The sequence below is a fragment of the Centrocercus urophasianus genome, unplaced genomic scaffold (genome assembly GCF_019232065.1).
Source record: "Centrocercus urophasianus isolate 14NV4802_14NV808 unplaced genomic scaffold, USGS_Curo_1.0 seq_9, whole genome shotgun sequence".
Classification (NCBI taxonomy): domain Eukaryota; kingdom Metazoa; phylum Chordata; class Aves; order Galliformes; family Phasianidae; genus Centrocercus; species Centrocercus urophasianus.
Genome location: NW_024885532.1, coordinates 40,441,651 through 40,459,712, shown reverse-complemented (window position 1 = coordinate 40,459,712; position 18,062 = coordinate 40,441,651). Strand labels below are relative to the sequence as shown.

General features: G+C 39.8%; 1 protein-coding gene across 4 annotated transcripts in view; it reads right to left on the bottom strand.

Moving 5' to 3' along the window:
• The window catches only part of SLC36A4 (solute carrier family 36 member 4), a 98,289-nt gene that overhangs the window by 73,091 nt on the left and 7,136 nt on the right, over positions 1-18,062 (bottom strand). For 3 of the 4 annotated variants that reach the window (XM_042839266.1, XM_042839268.1, XM_042839267.1), the window contains exons 2-8: positions 14,606-14,726; positions 12,915-13,005; positions 11,676-11,764; positions 10,563-10,658; positions 8,937-9,021; positions 3,481-3,708; positions 2,340-2,438 (exon numbers count right to left, since the gene is read on the bottom strand). In XM_042839266.1, coding sequence (XP_042695200.1) covers positions 2,340-2,438; positions 3,481-3,708; positions 8,937-9,021; positions 10,563-10,658; positions 11,676-11,764; positions 12,915-13,005; positions 14,606-14,726 — 809 coding nt within the window. Of the gene's footprint in view, positions 1-2,339; positions 2,439-3,480; positions 3,709-8,936; positions 9,022-10,562; positions 10,659-11,675; positions 11,765-12,914; positions 13,006-14,605; positions 14,727-18,062 lie in introns of those variants that run through there. The other variant, XM_042839270.1, reaches the window with a different exon arrangement.

Sequence of the window (18,062 nt, the reverse complement as noted above, 5' to 3'; positions counted from 1 at the left end):
ATGGCACTTATGTCACTATTCAGTACAATTTTCACAAGGTCACCCTCATCTCAAAACATTAATTTAAGCATGCTGAAATCCCAAATGGATTTCCATCATTATTAACAATAGCCACCAGATCTACTGTATTAAGTGCTCAATTCCTGTTTCTAGCTCAGCATTAAGAAACACTGCCTACTCTGCTGACAGCTCTTCCTGTCAGCAGACAGATCATCAACACCCAGCTGCCAAGACAGGTGCAACCTGCAGCAGGTACGTTATACCAACCAGCAGTGAGCCCACTTCTATAGTCAACTCACACTGAACAAAATATGAATAGCAAGCACATCAAAGTGCAGCACTGTTTCGGCATCACAGCTGAGCACGCACTACTGTTATTCAGCTCTGTAACAGGAATAACTGTCCTGTAGGAGTTGTATTACAAATGAACTTCCCTGAAATTTAGTAAAATGACAAAATTGTTCAAACCAGCCATCGAACAAGAATTTAGGCTGATCCTACAAACAGATGTAAACAGCCCAAATCATCATATTAATACATTTAAAAAAAAATTAAAGCTTCCTAAGATGACTTTGAGAAACTACTCATACTGGCATTCTGTAAACAATTATTTTGATTTTTTTTTTTAAAACAGAACATGACATGTAAGATTATACAATCATTTCAGCTGGAAAAGGTCATCAAGATTGAAGTCCAGCCACACACCTAACACCACAGGTCTGCTGCTAAACCCTGTCCCTAAGCTTCACATTCTCTTCAATATCTCAAAGGATGGCAATTCCACCACCTCCCCAGGCAGCCTGTTCCAATGCCTAATCACCCCTTCCATGAATAAATCCTTCCTGATTTCCAATTTAAATCTCCCCTGGTGCAACTTATGGCCACTGACTGGCATTCCATCTCTTATCACCTGAGGAAAGAGATCAATGTCCTCCTCAATGCAACGTCCTTTCAGACAGTTGTAGACAGCAAGGAGGTCACCCCTCAAACAACTTAGGAGCACTAAGTTTATCACAGCCCAATATGTTAGATTAACTGATGACGGGGTTGGTGGTTTTTTGGTCACGAGCTGCTGTGGACATCAAACAGTGTAGATCCATTTGCTATGGCAGAACTTCCAGATGACGTGAAAAAAGAGGTTCACCCAAACCTCTACATCAGTCAGTTCAGTCTAAGAAACAGTGAAAAACAGTCTGAATTCATCATCACTAGAGCCACACATCCCCTTTGCGAAAACACTTTCATAACAAATTTGGAGTTAGGACTTTTGCTATTCAGCTCTGCTGGTTTAATTCAGAGCTGAATATTCCAGAAATTAAAAGATACTTGAAATCTCCAACACATTATGTCATGAGAAACAATTATTTCAGATAAAATGCATGTTGTCTTGAGGGTACTGCATTTTGGTTTGGCCTTTTTTTTTTTCGGTTGGCTGGTTTATGTCCTTGTTTTTGTTGTTTCTTTAGCTTTAGTTTCAAGCACATACTAGCACCTTGTCAAGTACATAGCTATAGTAGTAATAAATACAGCATACACAGTAATTTCTGAACAGTTTACAAACGTTATGACCTACAATTCCTAGGTGCCTCTTTGGCTCTTTTTAAAAAAACAGCACATGGAACAAAAATGCTAACTAACTTGCAAACCTTACTGGTGTGAGATGCAATCAGAAAGTCCTAAGATGCAGCAGGTTATGAACACAAGAGCTTAAAAATGCCTCACTCATCAAAAACATTACAGGAGTGATAAACAGTTAACATATTTCAAGAAACAGTGAGATTCACTGTCATGAGTCCATGAGTCAAAACAATATTTGGAAATTTCTAGACTTTTTCTTATCATCGCCACTTCTATGAAGCCATCCCTACAGACAACTTTGAGACCAGGCAAATAATGCTTCCATCATAATTCATAATCACTTCTGTCCTCCGTGACCTCAAAAAAAAAAGGGCAGACGCTGAAATAGGTTGGGGTTTTTTTGTACACTTATCACTTCAAACTGAGCTGTTGAATTATAATTGCAATCTCATCATATTATTAGCTGAATATAATATGATACTAATTATTATTACATCACTGTCTTAATCTATTTATGTACTACATACATTCTTGTAAATGGGAAGCTACTAAGTGTTCAATTAGCAATCAGCAACCACTAAAATACCTCTGTACAGGGATGTTCTGTCCTCAACAAGTTAGACAAATTATAACACATTTCATATATCTGGAAGATTAGCGCTTCAACATGAAAAATTAAATATCAGAAGTCATTAAACTGTTCATGTTCCATCACCTGGCACAGATCTAGATATCTTGAAGAGTCAGAGATAACAACTTACCACACCAATTCCTTCAAAAGCAAACACTGCTGTTCCAAAAAATAGAGGATATTTCTTCCAGCCAACCATGGGAGGCAGTTTTCGAGGATCTGCTATATCCTAAAGAAAACAAAGCAAAACAGCTCTACATAAACAACATCAGATGTTCTTACAACTCTGATCGCTGCATTCGTCTCTAGGAAAGAAAAACCAGCAGATGTTGACAAAAGAACACACTCCTCCAATCTTTCTTGTGGAACTTCTGCCTCCTATACCAGGTTGTGGATACACTGAGACTGGAGGCACTCAAGGCCAGGCTGGATGTGGCTCTCGGCAGCCTGGTCTGCTGGTTGGTGACCCTGCACATAGCAGGGGGGGTTGAAACTACAGGATCACTGTGGTCCTTTTCTATGATTTTATGATTCTATTCTAGCCAACTCTCTCACTATCTTCTCTACCTCTTCTCTCACTATCTTCTCACTTCCACCTCATTCTCTGCTTCCTGCCCTTTTATGACTCACGTGAAAGCTTTCTCTACCAGTAGCACATGTATATAGCACACCATATATCTAGGTACTGTGCACGCAATGGTGTTTACCATTTATACTTTTCAAAAATAAGAATGAAAAAATGTAGAGGTTTCTGTATGTGTTCTCAGCCATCAGTTCCATTTGTTCTATTTTCAAGTGCCCCCAAATGTTAAAAACAGCAGCAACCCAGAAAACTCAAAGAACATTCAACTTATTCGGAAACAGAAGAATGCAGTATCCGTTCTTAAATAAGTAATTGTACTGGAGAAACAATAGAAACAATCTCTGAAACTGTTCTTTTGGTGCAATGAATTGAAATGGACTGGCCACAGATTGAAACCTCTGAAGTTCCGGATGCACTCCACTCTCTTCCACTCAAGGACCCAAGAACCCTTATAATCTGCATTTTCAATATCTTAAGTGCAGCAATATTATCCATTATTTCAAAAATTCCATAAAAATATGTTAAAAGCATTTCTCAAGTGTTAAGGTGCCCCCTTACCTCAAATTACAAGATAATTCTGACTTGCAGAAATTGTCAGAAATCATTGGTCAGAGACCAACTATCCCAAGCAACATGTAAGAATCACATTAATAAAAATAATAATAATAATAAACTTTTCTATACTCACTCTAGCAATATACTGGTAAATGATCACCAAGCTGACAGCCATGGACAGATTGGCTAGCAGTGAAAGCAAGGACAGGCTCTTCAGGTCACGAATAAAGACCAGGAGGATCATAAATGGCAGGAAACAAAGCATGTATATTCGTAAATCAGTACTCCTTTTCTCAGAAGAACTGCTGGTAACACTGACATTTATAGAAGCAGTTTTGTTTTCCAAAAATCCTTCATGGACCTGTAAGGAAAGGAAAAGTTTTCAACAGCAGTAGCACTGAGTGGTCACATCGGTGATCATGCTCCTGTTTTTTTATGGTGCCGAATGTCAAGCATTTGGGTTTCTCTATACTCACAACACAAACAGAAAGACAGGGCAAGAGTTTCATCCTCAACATATTTCATCCTTAAGATAAATGATGACATTGGGCCATAAAGGACCTCACTATAATCCCATTTGTGACTAAAGAAGAAATCCACAAGAACAGAATCACAGAATCACCAAGGTTGGAAAAGACCTCCAAGATTATCCAGTCCAACTGTACATCTACCTCCAGTATTTCCCACTAAACCACGTCCCTCAGTACGCCTAAATGTTTCTTGAACACCTCCACAGATGGTGACTCCAGCACCTCCCTGGGCAGCCCATTCCAGCACCTAACCGCTCTTGGAGAAGTTTTCCCTAACATTCAACCTGAATCTCCCGTGGAGCAACTTGAGACCATTCATGTAGTCCTATTGCTAGCACTACGATTACATACAAGTTTCTATCTAGTGGTAACAGTTCCAAGCAGACAGCAGAGTTTCTGACACCTGATACATTTATTTTATGTGTCACATCAGAAATTCACGATGGTGTGATGTCTGAAACAGATTCCTTTACAGGAGTGCCTCACTGAATTCTATTTACATACCCCACTTTTCATTACATTTTTCATTTATATACCCCAAGCACAGCATCTACTGCCTTCAGCTGTATCTGCGAAGATTACACACTTGAGCAAAACTGGCCAACAGACTCCTGATAGTAGGTATGCACAGTTAGCAAGTGCAGAAAATTTAGTTTAATTGACCAATATGCTTCATGTAAGAATGATGTCAGAAGAATTCAGTTTCCTTAGTCACTTCAACCAAGACCATTTTTCTTGCTTACACCCCAAATCCTACTCTTTCTGTCACACAGTCTACAGATTATGCAACATCCACTGGGACCAAAACAGCACTCCTCAAGCTGATCAGTTTCCTGTAATTCCTTCCTTATTCAACACAGAGCAACATGTAGTACGATACACAAGGCCAGATCTAGCACTGAAACAGTGTGATACATATATAATGCAAACAGGACTATACTGTAACCCTGTAATTCAGAATTAAAAGGACAATGAAATGCTTCACAGGTCATCCTATTGACAGGTCACCTTCAAACTGCCAAAGATGTAATAAAATGCTCCCATGCAGAAAGAATACATTTGCATATTTCAGCTTTATCACCAAACAATGAGAAAATGACACTTTTCCAGCAAACTCAGCAACTTCTTCTCAGACTCTAGATATCTTCACATTTAAGACCTTACTTGCATTCTGACGGGTGTATCTGCAAATCACAAACCTGAGTTTCTTTGATGCCCCAGTAAGAAATTCCTTTAGAAAAACTTTACTTGAAATTTGATACAATTAGAAACAGACCTGAAACACAAGTAATCTGGAAAAATCTAAGGTAATGCAGTCAACATTGTTCTAATCCCATACCATAACCAGAAAAGATTTAGAACCAAAAGCTACACTACGTCTCCAGTAGTGAGAAGAGTGTATAAACGTTTCAGAATTCAAAAGATTAAATAAATATTTAGACTCATACAATACTGTCAACTAAATCTGATGAACACCCCATTCACTCACCAGAACCATTCCAAAATGCTTTGTCACCTCTTAGCTCTCTGAAATGGTAGATAAAGCAGGGGAAAAAGACTGCAAAGTTTGGTTTGGAACTAGTTTTTAACTAGGAATATCAAATAAGAGGTATCAGTGGAAGTTCTTCCTTGTTCCATGTGGCTGTCAAGTTTACATACACCAACTTGCCAATAGCTGGACACAGACAGGAACACAAGACGTTCCCTCCGAACACGAGGGAGGACTTCTATGCTGTGCAGCTGATGCAGCACTGACACGGGTTGCTCAGAGAGGTTTGGGGTTCCCTTCCTTGGAGATCTCCCAAAGCTGCCTGGACATGGCCCTGGGTATCCCTGCTCTGGGTCTGGAGCAGGTGCTGACAGATCCTTACTAACCTCAGACATTTTGTGCATGGATGGCAATCAGAATACATGGTATTCATAATAGCAAAGGTACTGGTCAAGGATTAGTATTATTAACACTACTACTATGAATTTCCTTTATCTTAGTTTTCCACTCCCTCATTCCTCCTGTTCACCTGTCTCATCCTTCCACTAACCAAAATAAAGAGATTGAAGTTGCACTAATTTGTGTTCTTTGGTGCCCTCTAAGGGACAGATTTTTGCAAACAGAAAAGTTGCCCAGAAGAAAACACCACCTCCCTCCCAGGGGAAAGGGCACAGGGCAATGTAAATCATATAGACAGGTTACACATCATGGGTCTCTGCAGCTACTGCTTTTATAGTTTGTTTCTTCTGTAAGATCTGTTCCCAGCTTTCAGCTCTTCAAGAAAGCAGCAATGGGTTTTCTATAAAGGCTTTATTTCCAAAACTTATGAAACAGGTGATCAGTCTTTCCTCTTGCTTAAGGTCCAAATAAATTGGCTGGAAGTTCATCACTACTCCAGTTGAAGTTCTCTGACTCAGGGCTCTGAGGGTCCCAGCACTCATCACTGGTGTTGAAGACAGAGGCAAAGAAGTCGCAAGCGTCTCTGCTTTGTCTGTGTCCCTATTTTGTAAGGTGACCACCCTCATCAAGTAATGGAACAATTTACTGTTAACATACTTTAAAAAAAAAAAAAATAAAAAAAAAACCCTTTTGTTGTCCCTTGAAGTATTGGCTAGCTTCAAATCTAATAGAGCTTTGGCTACACAGACTCTCCCTACAATGGCAAACAGCATCTCTGTAGCCCTGCCATGTTGCCCAGCCTCATTTCTAACATTCGTAGACTTTTCCAACTAAGCTCTAGAAGATCCTTGCTCAGCCATGTCAGTCTTCTGCTCTGTTTGACTTCTGACATTTTCGAATTGCCTGCTCATGTACTCTTTGGAGATGGCTCCTAAAAAGTGACGTGCACCACTGCACCCCATTCTCTTCAAAAGCAGGTTCCCACGGACGCTGCTAATTAGTTTCTTGAGCAGCCCAAAGTCTGCACTCCCTATATCTAGGGTCTAAATTGTGGTGGCAGTTTTCCTCCTATTACCAAAAACTTAAAACTCAACTACTTCATGGTCACCATGGCCAAGACACTCACCAATCATCACTTCTCCCAGAAAACACTCTCTTTTTAGAAACAATAAATGTACCTGTGCTTTATTAGAACCCTTAGTACCTGTACCATGAAGTTATCTTCAGTGTACCTCAGGAATTTCCTAGGCCTGTTTGTATGTACCAGATGTATGACCAATGTATGTGCTCTCAGTTAAAATACAGGAAGTTAACAGTTACCCACAAGAGCAAGGGCAGCCAATCTCAAGATACCTTTGAATAAGAAACAGCTCAGCTCCTCCCTCACACACAGTGCCAGCCCGCATCGCCCTTCCTGACTGCTCCTGCTGAAGGTCCTACTGTCCATCATGACACAACACTCACAGGACTTCTCCCAAGTCTCACTTGTGTCAATGATGTCGTAGCTCAGGAACTGAGCAAAAGCTACTGGATGCTCTTGCTTATTCCTCACACTGCGTGTTGTTAGAGCAGTAACACTTCAAGTGAGAACCAGTGTGCGCGTTCCATGCATGCTTTTGTTTGGTTTTGTCAATGACAAATGACTGTGTGGCAGAAAAATGATAGTTTGATTTTATTGAAAGGTTTGAGGAGGTATACAGACATTTCTGGCTGTGAGGATTCACTTGCAAGTTTTAATTGACTTTTTCATAAATCTAGCATTAAAAATATTTGACTTTTAGATATCCTGAGACATCTAGAGTTTGCATAAACTAATCACAGTAGTTTTCTAATGATTAATATTCATTTTTAAAACATACAACACCTCGATATGTGTTTGTTTGCATCTGTTTAATACTACTTGGAAATATGAAATGTTTCTTAAGCAGTAATATTTAATATTTTCATTACATATTACATCACAGGGATGTAATAAGCAGAGTTTAAACATCTTTCCAGATGGAAAGTGAAGGGATACAGAAGGAAAACTTGGCCTTGAGCTCTGGTAAACATCAATTCAATAAGGACAAATAAAGAATTTCATAGGTAAAGAGAAACTATCAGTATAAAATGAACTGGAAGAAATGCCAGGATGAACTCTGCAGCGAAGGATCAAGAAGTCACAATGAATCACAAATCAATCATGAGCTAATAACGACATGCTCCTGCAAGATAATCATTATACTGAAATATCAAGTCTGGAATATGAGCTGCAAGACCTGCGAAAAAACCTCTCAAGTCCACTGGTCACAAGCAAGACTTCAGCAAGACTAGCATAAACAACTGCTGGGATAAAACTTGGCAAGAAGTACATAACCAAGTGCAGAACCTTCAAAGAAAGTACAAAAATATCACTTCATGGCAAATAAAGATGGAAAAAACTAAAAATTTGCTTAAAAAGGAAGTGGGAGATGTGATACCAATATTCAAAAATGTAAAAGGCATCCATACTTAAAATACAATAAAACACTTGGAAGCAGAGCAGGAAATAACAGACTTGAATTGCAAATAATTATTTCTAGCTTAGACTCAAGTAAGAAGTTGTCTAATAGATAACAAAGCATTGGAACCAATTAACTGGGAGGTTATGGAAATTCCAAGGTCAGGTATTTTTTAAGAGCAAGATCAGGATAGGTTTAGATTCAACAGATTCTGTGGGAAAAAAAGCAGCTAAATAACTGCAAGACAGTTCTGGAAAACTGAAGAGGTTAAACAAAAACAGACTCAAAGAAAGATTCCCATGGCACAAAAAGGGTAAAATACACTTAGGAGATCAGGGGGAAAAAAAAAAGGGCAGCAGCGAAGCCTGGTAAAACAGAGAAGTCCAGAGAAAACTGGATGCCAGTCCTAACGTGGTCTTGTATTTTCACCAGTTTTTAGGATTCATTTTGAAATCTGACAAACAAATCAGAGGGCAATGAAGCTACAACCACCTGCACAATATGCCAGTTTAGATCACTCTGCACACTGCCACTTTTTTCCAAAAGCAACTTGGGGGAGACCACGACAGAGTGTATTCTGTGCATCTCTCAGCTCCACATTCTACAAGTTCTTTTGGACTGTACAAGGAAATAAAAGTAGTGAAAAACAAATTAAATGCCAAAGTTGTTTCCATACAGTATATTTACTCACTTGTTTAACGTTTTCTGCCAAGAATACAACATACACACTACAAAATCCCAGCTGTGTTATCACTAGGAAAAAGTCCACAATATACCTGAGAAAGGAAAAATAAACAAACATACATTAAAGTTCACATATGTTAACCTATTTCTAGCTAACACACAATTATAACTCCTGTGAATTAATCTCACCAATGCTGGAATGTAGGTTCCTCTTCTGGCAAAAATAAAGTGGTTTTGTGGCTTTTCTGGTGGTGGCAGTAATTTTCTAATCATTGTTTTTTTACAGGCATATCACATGCTTTAAAGGGGCATACAGGGAAATTCAAACATGCAGCGGTGTTGTGCAAATATAAACAATGGACACAGACACTCAATTTGCAAATAACTTCTGCTGCAGTAATTTAGCACTATAACACAGCTGTTTTCCACTGATACCAGAGATGAAATGTCTCATACGGTCTTAGTTATATAAGCTCCAGCAATTCCAGATGACAAACATTTCACAGCTAATTGGATCTATACAAATGTATCCAAATACACATTCAGACACTGTGTCTCCTGGGGAAAAAAAATTTCATAGTTTTTCATGGCTCATATTGTTTTTGAAAAATGATTCACAGGATGGTGGCCTGAAGACACATCATAATGAAACTCTCTTAATAGTTTTACTACATATAGTTCTCTATCTAATAGAGAAATGCCCCACTGAACAGATTTGCTGAAGCACGGTGTCTTTGGAAACAGAATTGTCATTTGTGGCATGTAACTCTTTGGTGCGTTACAGCATTTTCACTCTATTTCACTACAGACCAATCTCCCTCTAATCTCAGCTCCAGTTCATTCCTATGAAGTCATCACAAAAGATCCTGAAACACAACTTCCCTTGGTCTTATTTGGAACCAAGCGACAGCCAAAACATGCAATACAAGGTGCTAAATCCTTGAAAACGACAAGGAAAAATATTCTTCTCTTCAAGAGAGGGAAAAATCCCTTACAATTAACATGGAACAACAACTCAGATTTTCAGTTCCACCGTGTAGTCATATCATAAGCTATACAGCAACAGATGGCAAAGACAATATGATGCTCTTTTTTTTTTTCCAAGAGGGACAAAGCATTTAAGAGAGACAACAAGCTATCAATACCTGCATGCTGCTCCTATAAAAAGGTAGTAGCTATTTCTCCACCATCTTTTCTTGACAGAAATAAAAGAATGTTTTGATCCCTTCTAGTCTAAATACAAAAAGTCAAAATTATGTTTGCAGTACCAACTTGCTCAGAAAGCAAAGTCTGATGCAGTGAAACACGTTTGTGGTAAAGGCTGGCAGAAATTTTCATTACTGCATTAGGCAATACAGAATGCACTTCTGGTTATACCATATGCCATCCTATTCTACACATCAAAATTCTTTCCTTCACAGCTCCTTACAGACAGACTCACTCCCCAGTCATCCCCAGCACACAAGTTGACTTCAGGAAATAATTTTATGCAACAGTATTTCTTATTACAAATACAGAGAATGTATTCTTAAAACTAGCTACAGCTCAGCAAAAAGCGGTCTCCTAACCGTTCCAAGAGTAGCCATTAATTTTAATAATTGATTTATTAAATTAAATTCCACTGTCAACTTACCTTCCCCAGGAGGATCTTTTCTGAAGGGCAGACAGAGGCCCCACTTCCATGGCGTAACTAACTGTATCACTATACCCCAGTGAGGATTTTTTCAACCTGAGATCAAGGAATGAAGAAAGAATGGAGTTACTAGAAACAATCAGAGCCTAGATCTCCACTCTGAGAATGCTGCTGGCCTCACAGGGTTATAAGGAATCATCTGTGACTCCACTCTGCAGCTACTGAATTTTACAAGTACAGCTTGGGCTCCTTTCTCACAGGAAGGAATATCTAGCACTCTCTAAGCATGTAACCAAAACTGTTCCCCATTAATTCAATAGTACTAAAACAGTTCAGGGTTTTTTTGAATGATAGCTTTTCCAGCTACGTGGACACTAACAGCTTTGTGTGTTTTCAGTTCAGAAACAACAGCAGGAGAACTTTCACTGCTGCCCTTTAACACCCGACCAAGATAAAAGTGATTAATGACAACAACTACTAATGGAAATACTGTCAGCCCAATTTGAAACCACTTCCCCCAAAGAGTCCTACATCTCACTTGAAAGACTGTCTGGCATTTATCTGTTCACCATTAGCACTTCAATACATTTCTTAGCACCACAATTTTGAAGAATCCAATTGTCACAATCCAAAGAAACAGAGCTCATGTATTAGCATAAAATAAATTAACAGTTCTCCATTTATTCTGTATTTACAAACTGACAATTTATAAATTGAACATTTTTCAAAGCTGTGAAGATTCAGAAGCTAAGAAAACTATAAAGATACAAGGGGGTTAAAGGACTGAAGGTAAGCAAGTAAAACTGTAATGACAAACACCCGATTACTTCCCTATTAAGAGAGGGAACACGATACTGGACAATATATATTAAACCAAGCTAATTTTGTGTAGGAGCAGAGAAGAAATTTTTTATCAATGTATTAACGCAGTGTTGGTCACACAGCTGTCACCTGTAGCTGCACCATAAGTGTGTGTTCTTTTTTTTAAGTACAAGATTTTGAGCTGAACAAATTGCTACAACATCATGTCATTCCACAGACCAAAAATCAGAACTGGAGAAGAAAAAAAATAATATTCCAACTCAGCAACAGAGTGAGTAGTTCCACATTTACCTCTGACATAGACAGTGGCTGCAACGTACCAAGATGTGCATACAATGAATGGATATAATTCCTATGAGCACAAGGCTGACTGGTCCGACCTGGTGTGGAGACAAAAAAGAGGAAAAAGAATATCAACAACAGAAGTAATACAAACAGAACTTCTCATGAAAATACACTGAAAATCTTCTCATGCAAAAATTTCACATTTCAGCACATAAATAGATTTTAAGGTTCAAATGTTATGCAACCTCCCCCCCAACCCACTGGAGGATTTGCAGCTGACTTCCTATGGCATTCCTCCCTTTAACTGATTGTTTGAATGATGATTTCTTAGAGATGATCATGCATTGAATAGCAAGGGGCATGAAGAACTTCCCCCCATTAACAGTTTCATTAAGATATTCATCAAAAGAATTATCACAAGAAAAGGCTGAACACTTTGCACATGTCCATACCATGCCTTGGACCATTTCATCAGCAGCAGCATTGCCATTTTAAAGGCTTCTTCCCATTACATTTGAACAGCTGATGTGCAGTGTAATAAAATATAAAAACAAAGGGGGAAAAGAACATGTCACAATCACTCCCCTGATAACTTTTACAACTGTGAGTCACAGATAATTTCTGAATTAAATAATTTCTTTTCCTAAGTCTGACCACAAGTTTTCACAAAAGGTACCTGCTATTCACACGTAACTTTCATCCTTGCATTAAGCCTTCTGTAATAAAGAACTGCCTTATCTAGTTGAAAATTTCACTTGATGAAATTTACACTGCCGTAGAAAATGATATTGTTTGTTGTCTGGTACAAACTAATTGTGCTCAGAAACAGAAGTCTGACTTAAGAAAATAAGAGTACATCCTCTGCCATACAATCTGGATACAAAGAAGTCTGGACAAAGATGAGATAAACCCAACAACAAATCCCATTCACAGGAAACAGAAAAACAACATTTTTCTGGTTTCAGACTTTTTGGTTTTTTGGGTTTTTTTTATTGTTGTTTTCTACAGAGAAAAAAAAAATGTTTTGGCTAAGCAAAAATACAACATATTCTAACAGAATTGCCCAGATTTTTTAAAAAAAGTTTGTGTCAACCTTCACATATTCACCACACTAAAAAGGAAAAACAGAAAACAACTGTAAGTAGGTAGGTACAAACGACAACTATATAGCTTTTCAGGCTCTGCCACATATTTATAGATCTTCCTAGGCAATTTTTCTATCTGTGAAAAATAATTAAGTCTTACCACAATGCCAGCATTCTTTATTGCAAGAGGAAGACCAAGGAGCCCAGTTCCAATGTTTCCTTTGAGAAGGTGGGTAAGCGTTTGTATAAACCTAAGGACACAAACACAGCAAGTCACAGATCACATAATCACATTAGAAGTACATTCACACTGGTTGGGGAAGAGCACCCTCCATCTTTATTAGCGGATAAGAAAGGCTTCAGCTGAAAGGGACCTTAAAGAACACCTGGTTCCAATACCACGCCATGGGCTGCTTGCCACCCACTAGATCAGGCTGCCCAGGGCCCCGTCCAACCTGGCCTTGAACACATCCAGGGTTGGGGCATTTACAACTTCTCCAGGAAGCCTGTGCCAGGGCCTCACCGTCCTCTCTGTGAAAATTTCTACCTAACATCTAATCTAAATACATCCTCTTTTAGGGTAAAACCGCTCTTTCTTGTCCTATCAAAATCAGACCATCTAAAAAAATCACTCCTGTTATAAGCTCCCTTCAAGTACAGGAAGGCCGAGATGAGATCACCCCAGAACCTTGTCTTCTCCAGAATGAACAAGCCCAGCTCTCTCAGCCTTTCTTCACAGGAGAGGCGCTCCAGCCCTCTGAACATCTCTGTGACCCTCCTCTGGGCCAGCTCCAGCAGCTCTACATCTTTCTTGTGCTGGATGCAGTATTCCATGTGGGGCTTCCTGAGTGCGGAGTAGAGGGGGGACAATCACCACCCTCACCCTGCTGGCCATCACACTGTTGATGCTGCTCTGGATACAGCTGGCCCTCCAGTTTTTCAACCACGAGGTTCTCCTCCACCTCTGCACGGCTGCTCTCCATGAGCTCTCCCAGTCTGCACACATTGCCCCAACTCAAACGTAACACTTTGCCCTTGGTGCTGTTGAACCTCACTGGTTTCACATGGGCACACAGTTAGAGCCTGTCCAGATCCCTCTGGATGGCATCCCTTCCTTCTGCTTGTCAGCTCTGTATCATCAACGTACTTGCTGAGGGTTAACTCAATCCCACTGTCTAGGTCATTGATAAAGATGATCTGTGAACCAGCTCTTTCCTCTAAGTACTTTAAAGTGGTCTAGCACATTCAAAGGATGTTCTTACCAATATCTAGAAAGAAGTTCCTTCAAATGGGACATAGAAGTCTGACCTCCAGGTCCCTCTTCCACCTTGATAAGGATATTTTCTGTGTACTTTTATTGTCATTTTGCCTCAGAAAGATTCAAGGTTTGATCAAAGCTATTTTATAATGATAACATTCAAAACAATTACCTGTCAGAATCTGTGATTTGTGACCATGAAAGCTTTACTCAATAAAAAAGAAATAACAAAAACAGAACTTACAAGTTCTTCAAACATCAACAAATAATCTATTTCCAATGTATCTTAAGCTTTTTATTATAAAATTAATTCAATCCAAATCCACTGTAAACAGTGTTTGGATTTCAAGAGGCCCAATCACTTAACTATGGTCACCTTGGAATATTTTAGTCAACATACTGTTAGCTTCCAAAGAACAAAGAACCTCTGCACAATCCACTGATTATTGTAAAACTATGAAAATCCTTAAGTATACCTGCAAAACCATAGCGTGGCTGCAAGTAAACCACTTAAGAGTTTCGTAAGCTACTTATGAAAAGAAAGTTGGAGGTAACAAATTTTTAACAAGCTGATAGTTAAGAATGATACATACGTAATGCCTTCTTCACTATCAAGTTGGTAATGCTTCTCAACTGGCAGGAAATTACTTTCACGCTCCTCATCAGAAACATCTGAATGTTGTTCATCAATTAAAGGCTTCATTACTTCCATGTCTAAACAACAGAGTTAAAACAAACTTAGTCTTAGAAAGAAATGTACAGTTTAGAATTAAAAGACAATTTTCAACTAATTTGCCATTCTGTGAGATTTCTTTATGTTATCAAGTGTAAAGCTGGTTTGGGCAGATAGTTATTTACATCACATATCTACAGAAGAAATGCTGTCTCACTTTAAAGGGGTACACATTCACATTATTCAAAAGTAGGCTGGTTTATGGCCAAACATTACAGCTTCAAGAAAAACAACTTTGTACCATCAAAACAATGATGGTGTATAAGTTTTAAAAAGCTAATACAACATACAGGTTAAAAAGAAAGGTCATCCAGTGCTAGGAAAGGATGATACTGATTGATGAGAGTGCTGTTAGCTATTTTCAATTAAGCACTTAGCCTACTCTCCAGCTCTTACAAGGGCAAACTAAGGGTAACCTCCATCCAGTCATTCCATCCTACCACTGATCACATCACAGAATATCCCAAGTTGGAAGGGACCCAAGGATCAACTCCAACTCCCAGCTCCACACAGGACCTCCCAAAACCCAAACCCAATGTCTGAGAGCACAGTCCAAATGCCCCCTGAGTTCCAGCAGCTCGGGGCTGTGCCCACAGCCCTGGGCAGGCTGTTCCATGTCCACCGCCATCTGGTGCAGACCCTTTCCCTCACCCCCAGCTGTCCTCCCCTGACAGCTCCATGCCGTTCCCTGTCGCTGTCACACAGAGCAGAGCTCAGCGCTGCCCTCCGCTCCCTGTGAGGAGCTGCAGCTGCCATCAGGCCTCCCCTCAGCTCTGCTCTGGGCTGAGCTCAGCCACTCCTCACATACCTCGTCCTCCAGATCCTCCCTCATCTCTGTAACCCTCATTTGAACCCTCTCATACCTTTCTTGTATTGTGGTGCTCAAACCAGTGCCAGTGCTGGAGGTGAGGATGCACCAGCGCAGAGCGGTGCTGGACCTGATGCACGCTGGACTCACGTCCAACTTGCCATCAGACCCCCAGATCCCTTTCCCTGGGGCTGCTCTACAGCATCTCATCCCCACGTCTGTATGTGACATGATCCAGGGCTGTCCCACCCTTGATGCAGAATTCCGCACTTGCTCCTGTTAAACTCATCATGGTTGGTCGCCCAGCCCTCTAATTCATCAGGATCTCTCTGCAATGCCTCTCTACCCTCGAGGGAGTGAACAACTCCCAGTATAGTATCATCACAGACCTACTCATGACACCTTCGAGTCCTGCACCCAAGACAAGCGATTGGTACAACAGCTACGCTAGAAGATATCCCCCATCGCTGTCAGGAGAACCTAGATAACTGAATTAAACCACATGCTCAAACTGCCATTTCCAGATCTTCTTAAAGCAGCATAAAATGACACTGCAGTCAACATATGCAATCTTGCTATCCAGCTAAATAACAGCACTAAGAAACAGCAAGCAGCCAGCAGTGAACAAAATTGCCTCTCAGGCAATGCTAGCAGCTTTTGCCAGTTCCGCACTGATTAAACCATTTCTAAATGATTACAGTTAAGCAAAACAAATCCTGCCAAGAGCAAAAAGAGTATCTGCAGCACCCATTCATAAGATCTGCTGAACAGATCTCAAACAGATGTGTGACACCAGTGCCACTGCAGAAGCATTTAAAAGAAGAGGTGGACGACTGGCATTTCCAAAGCACACAGCAGAACACACTAGCCAGGTACAAGCTTTATTTAGGGACTTATTGTGGTCAACCTAATAAAATCACTACTTGATGTAAAAACAAGATACGTGCACAAAGCCTGGTAGGAAATACAGAATACACTGAAATCTGCTGTTCAAAAATATCATTATTAAATCTTAAGTCTAACCCCAAAGCAGGGCACTGAAGCCAAACACAAGCTATAGGAACTTCAAACAACTATTAAACAAGTGTTATATATCCAGTAAGATAGAAGGCAGCTTATCATAGAACCCTAGGAGCTGGAAGGGAACTCTGAAGGCCATCTAGGCCAATTCCCCTACAATGAACAGGGACACCACAGCCAGATCAGGTTGCTCATGGCCTGATCCAGACTCGCATTGAAACCCAGCTAATTAAAATTAAAGCTTGTAGATCAACCTCATCTAAAGACAGCACCAAGTCATCTGAACTAAGTGTCAATGAAGATGAATGCTGATATTGAAGACACTTGGAAAAAAGAAAAAAAAAAAAAAAAAAAAAAAAAAAAAAAAAAAAAAAAAAAAAAACAAGAAGAGTGCAGGGGAATGCAGCATCAGAGGTCAGATCTAAATGGACAGTACAGCATAAATCAAATTTATACTCGGCCATATTCCAATTATACAAGTTGAGATAGATTTAATCACCTTACTCTATGTGGTGTGTACTATCTGTATTGATCAAAAAAAGGGTCAGCAAATAGGTCCCTTCCCACTATTGCCAGTGCATTGTGCTGAGCAGTACTGTAGGACACCATGACCTGTCACCCTGAGCTGAGTTACTGCTGTGCTCACAGTGCTCACCAAAATCCACGTACTCTGCTTTTAGAACAGAAGTCCTTCCCCTCTAGTATCAGCCCAAACAAAGTGCCAATTCTGGAGGTTTTACCCAGCAGGTGTGCAACTAGGAATATATTCATATTTTGAAATACTGAGTCTAACAACCATAGAATCATCACAGAATGGCTTGGGTAGAAAGAGACAAAAAATCATTTAGCTCAAACCCCCCATCACAGGCAGGGCTGCCAACCACTAAATCAGGCAACAGATCACGCAGCCCAGGATGCCGACCAACCTGGCCTTGTGGGTTTTTTTCCTTAATCATTAACTTTTTCTGAGAAGAGGTTCTGTAGCTCACTGAAGGACTACTTCAGAGCAGATCCCTCTTAAGAAAAAAAGAAATGTGTTTTTGCGGTTTATTTGGTCATGTATTTTTTAAAAAGTCATTATTATTTCACTAGATTCCACAAAAACATGTGGGCTAACGTACAAAGCAAAATGCTAATATCTGCAATAACTGATAATTTAATTCAAACTTTTTTTTTTATTTTTAAACTACTGCAGAATAAGATTTCAGCATCAAAACTTTTATTGAGAAACACAACAGTTCAGAAAAATCCTCATTTCTTTGGACCCTGTGACATTGCCTCCCCAGAAGGCATTAGGAAGGCAAACTTCCCCAGGATAAGCAGGACTTGCAAGCAGAAGGCTCCTTCCAGTTGTTCAAAGAGTTTCGTCTACCTCTTCATCACTTGTCTGCAGCAGACACTCTGCTCCATTTCCCTGTCAGACTTACTGCTGGTCTTGAGTCCTGAACTCATTTGTCCCATTCAGCAATTGATCGTGACAAAAAGTAAA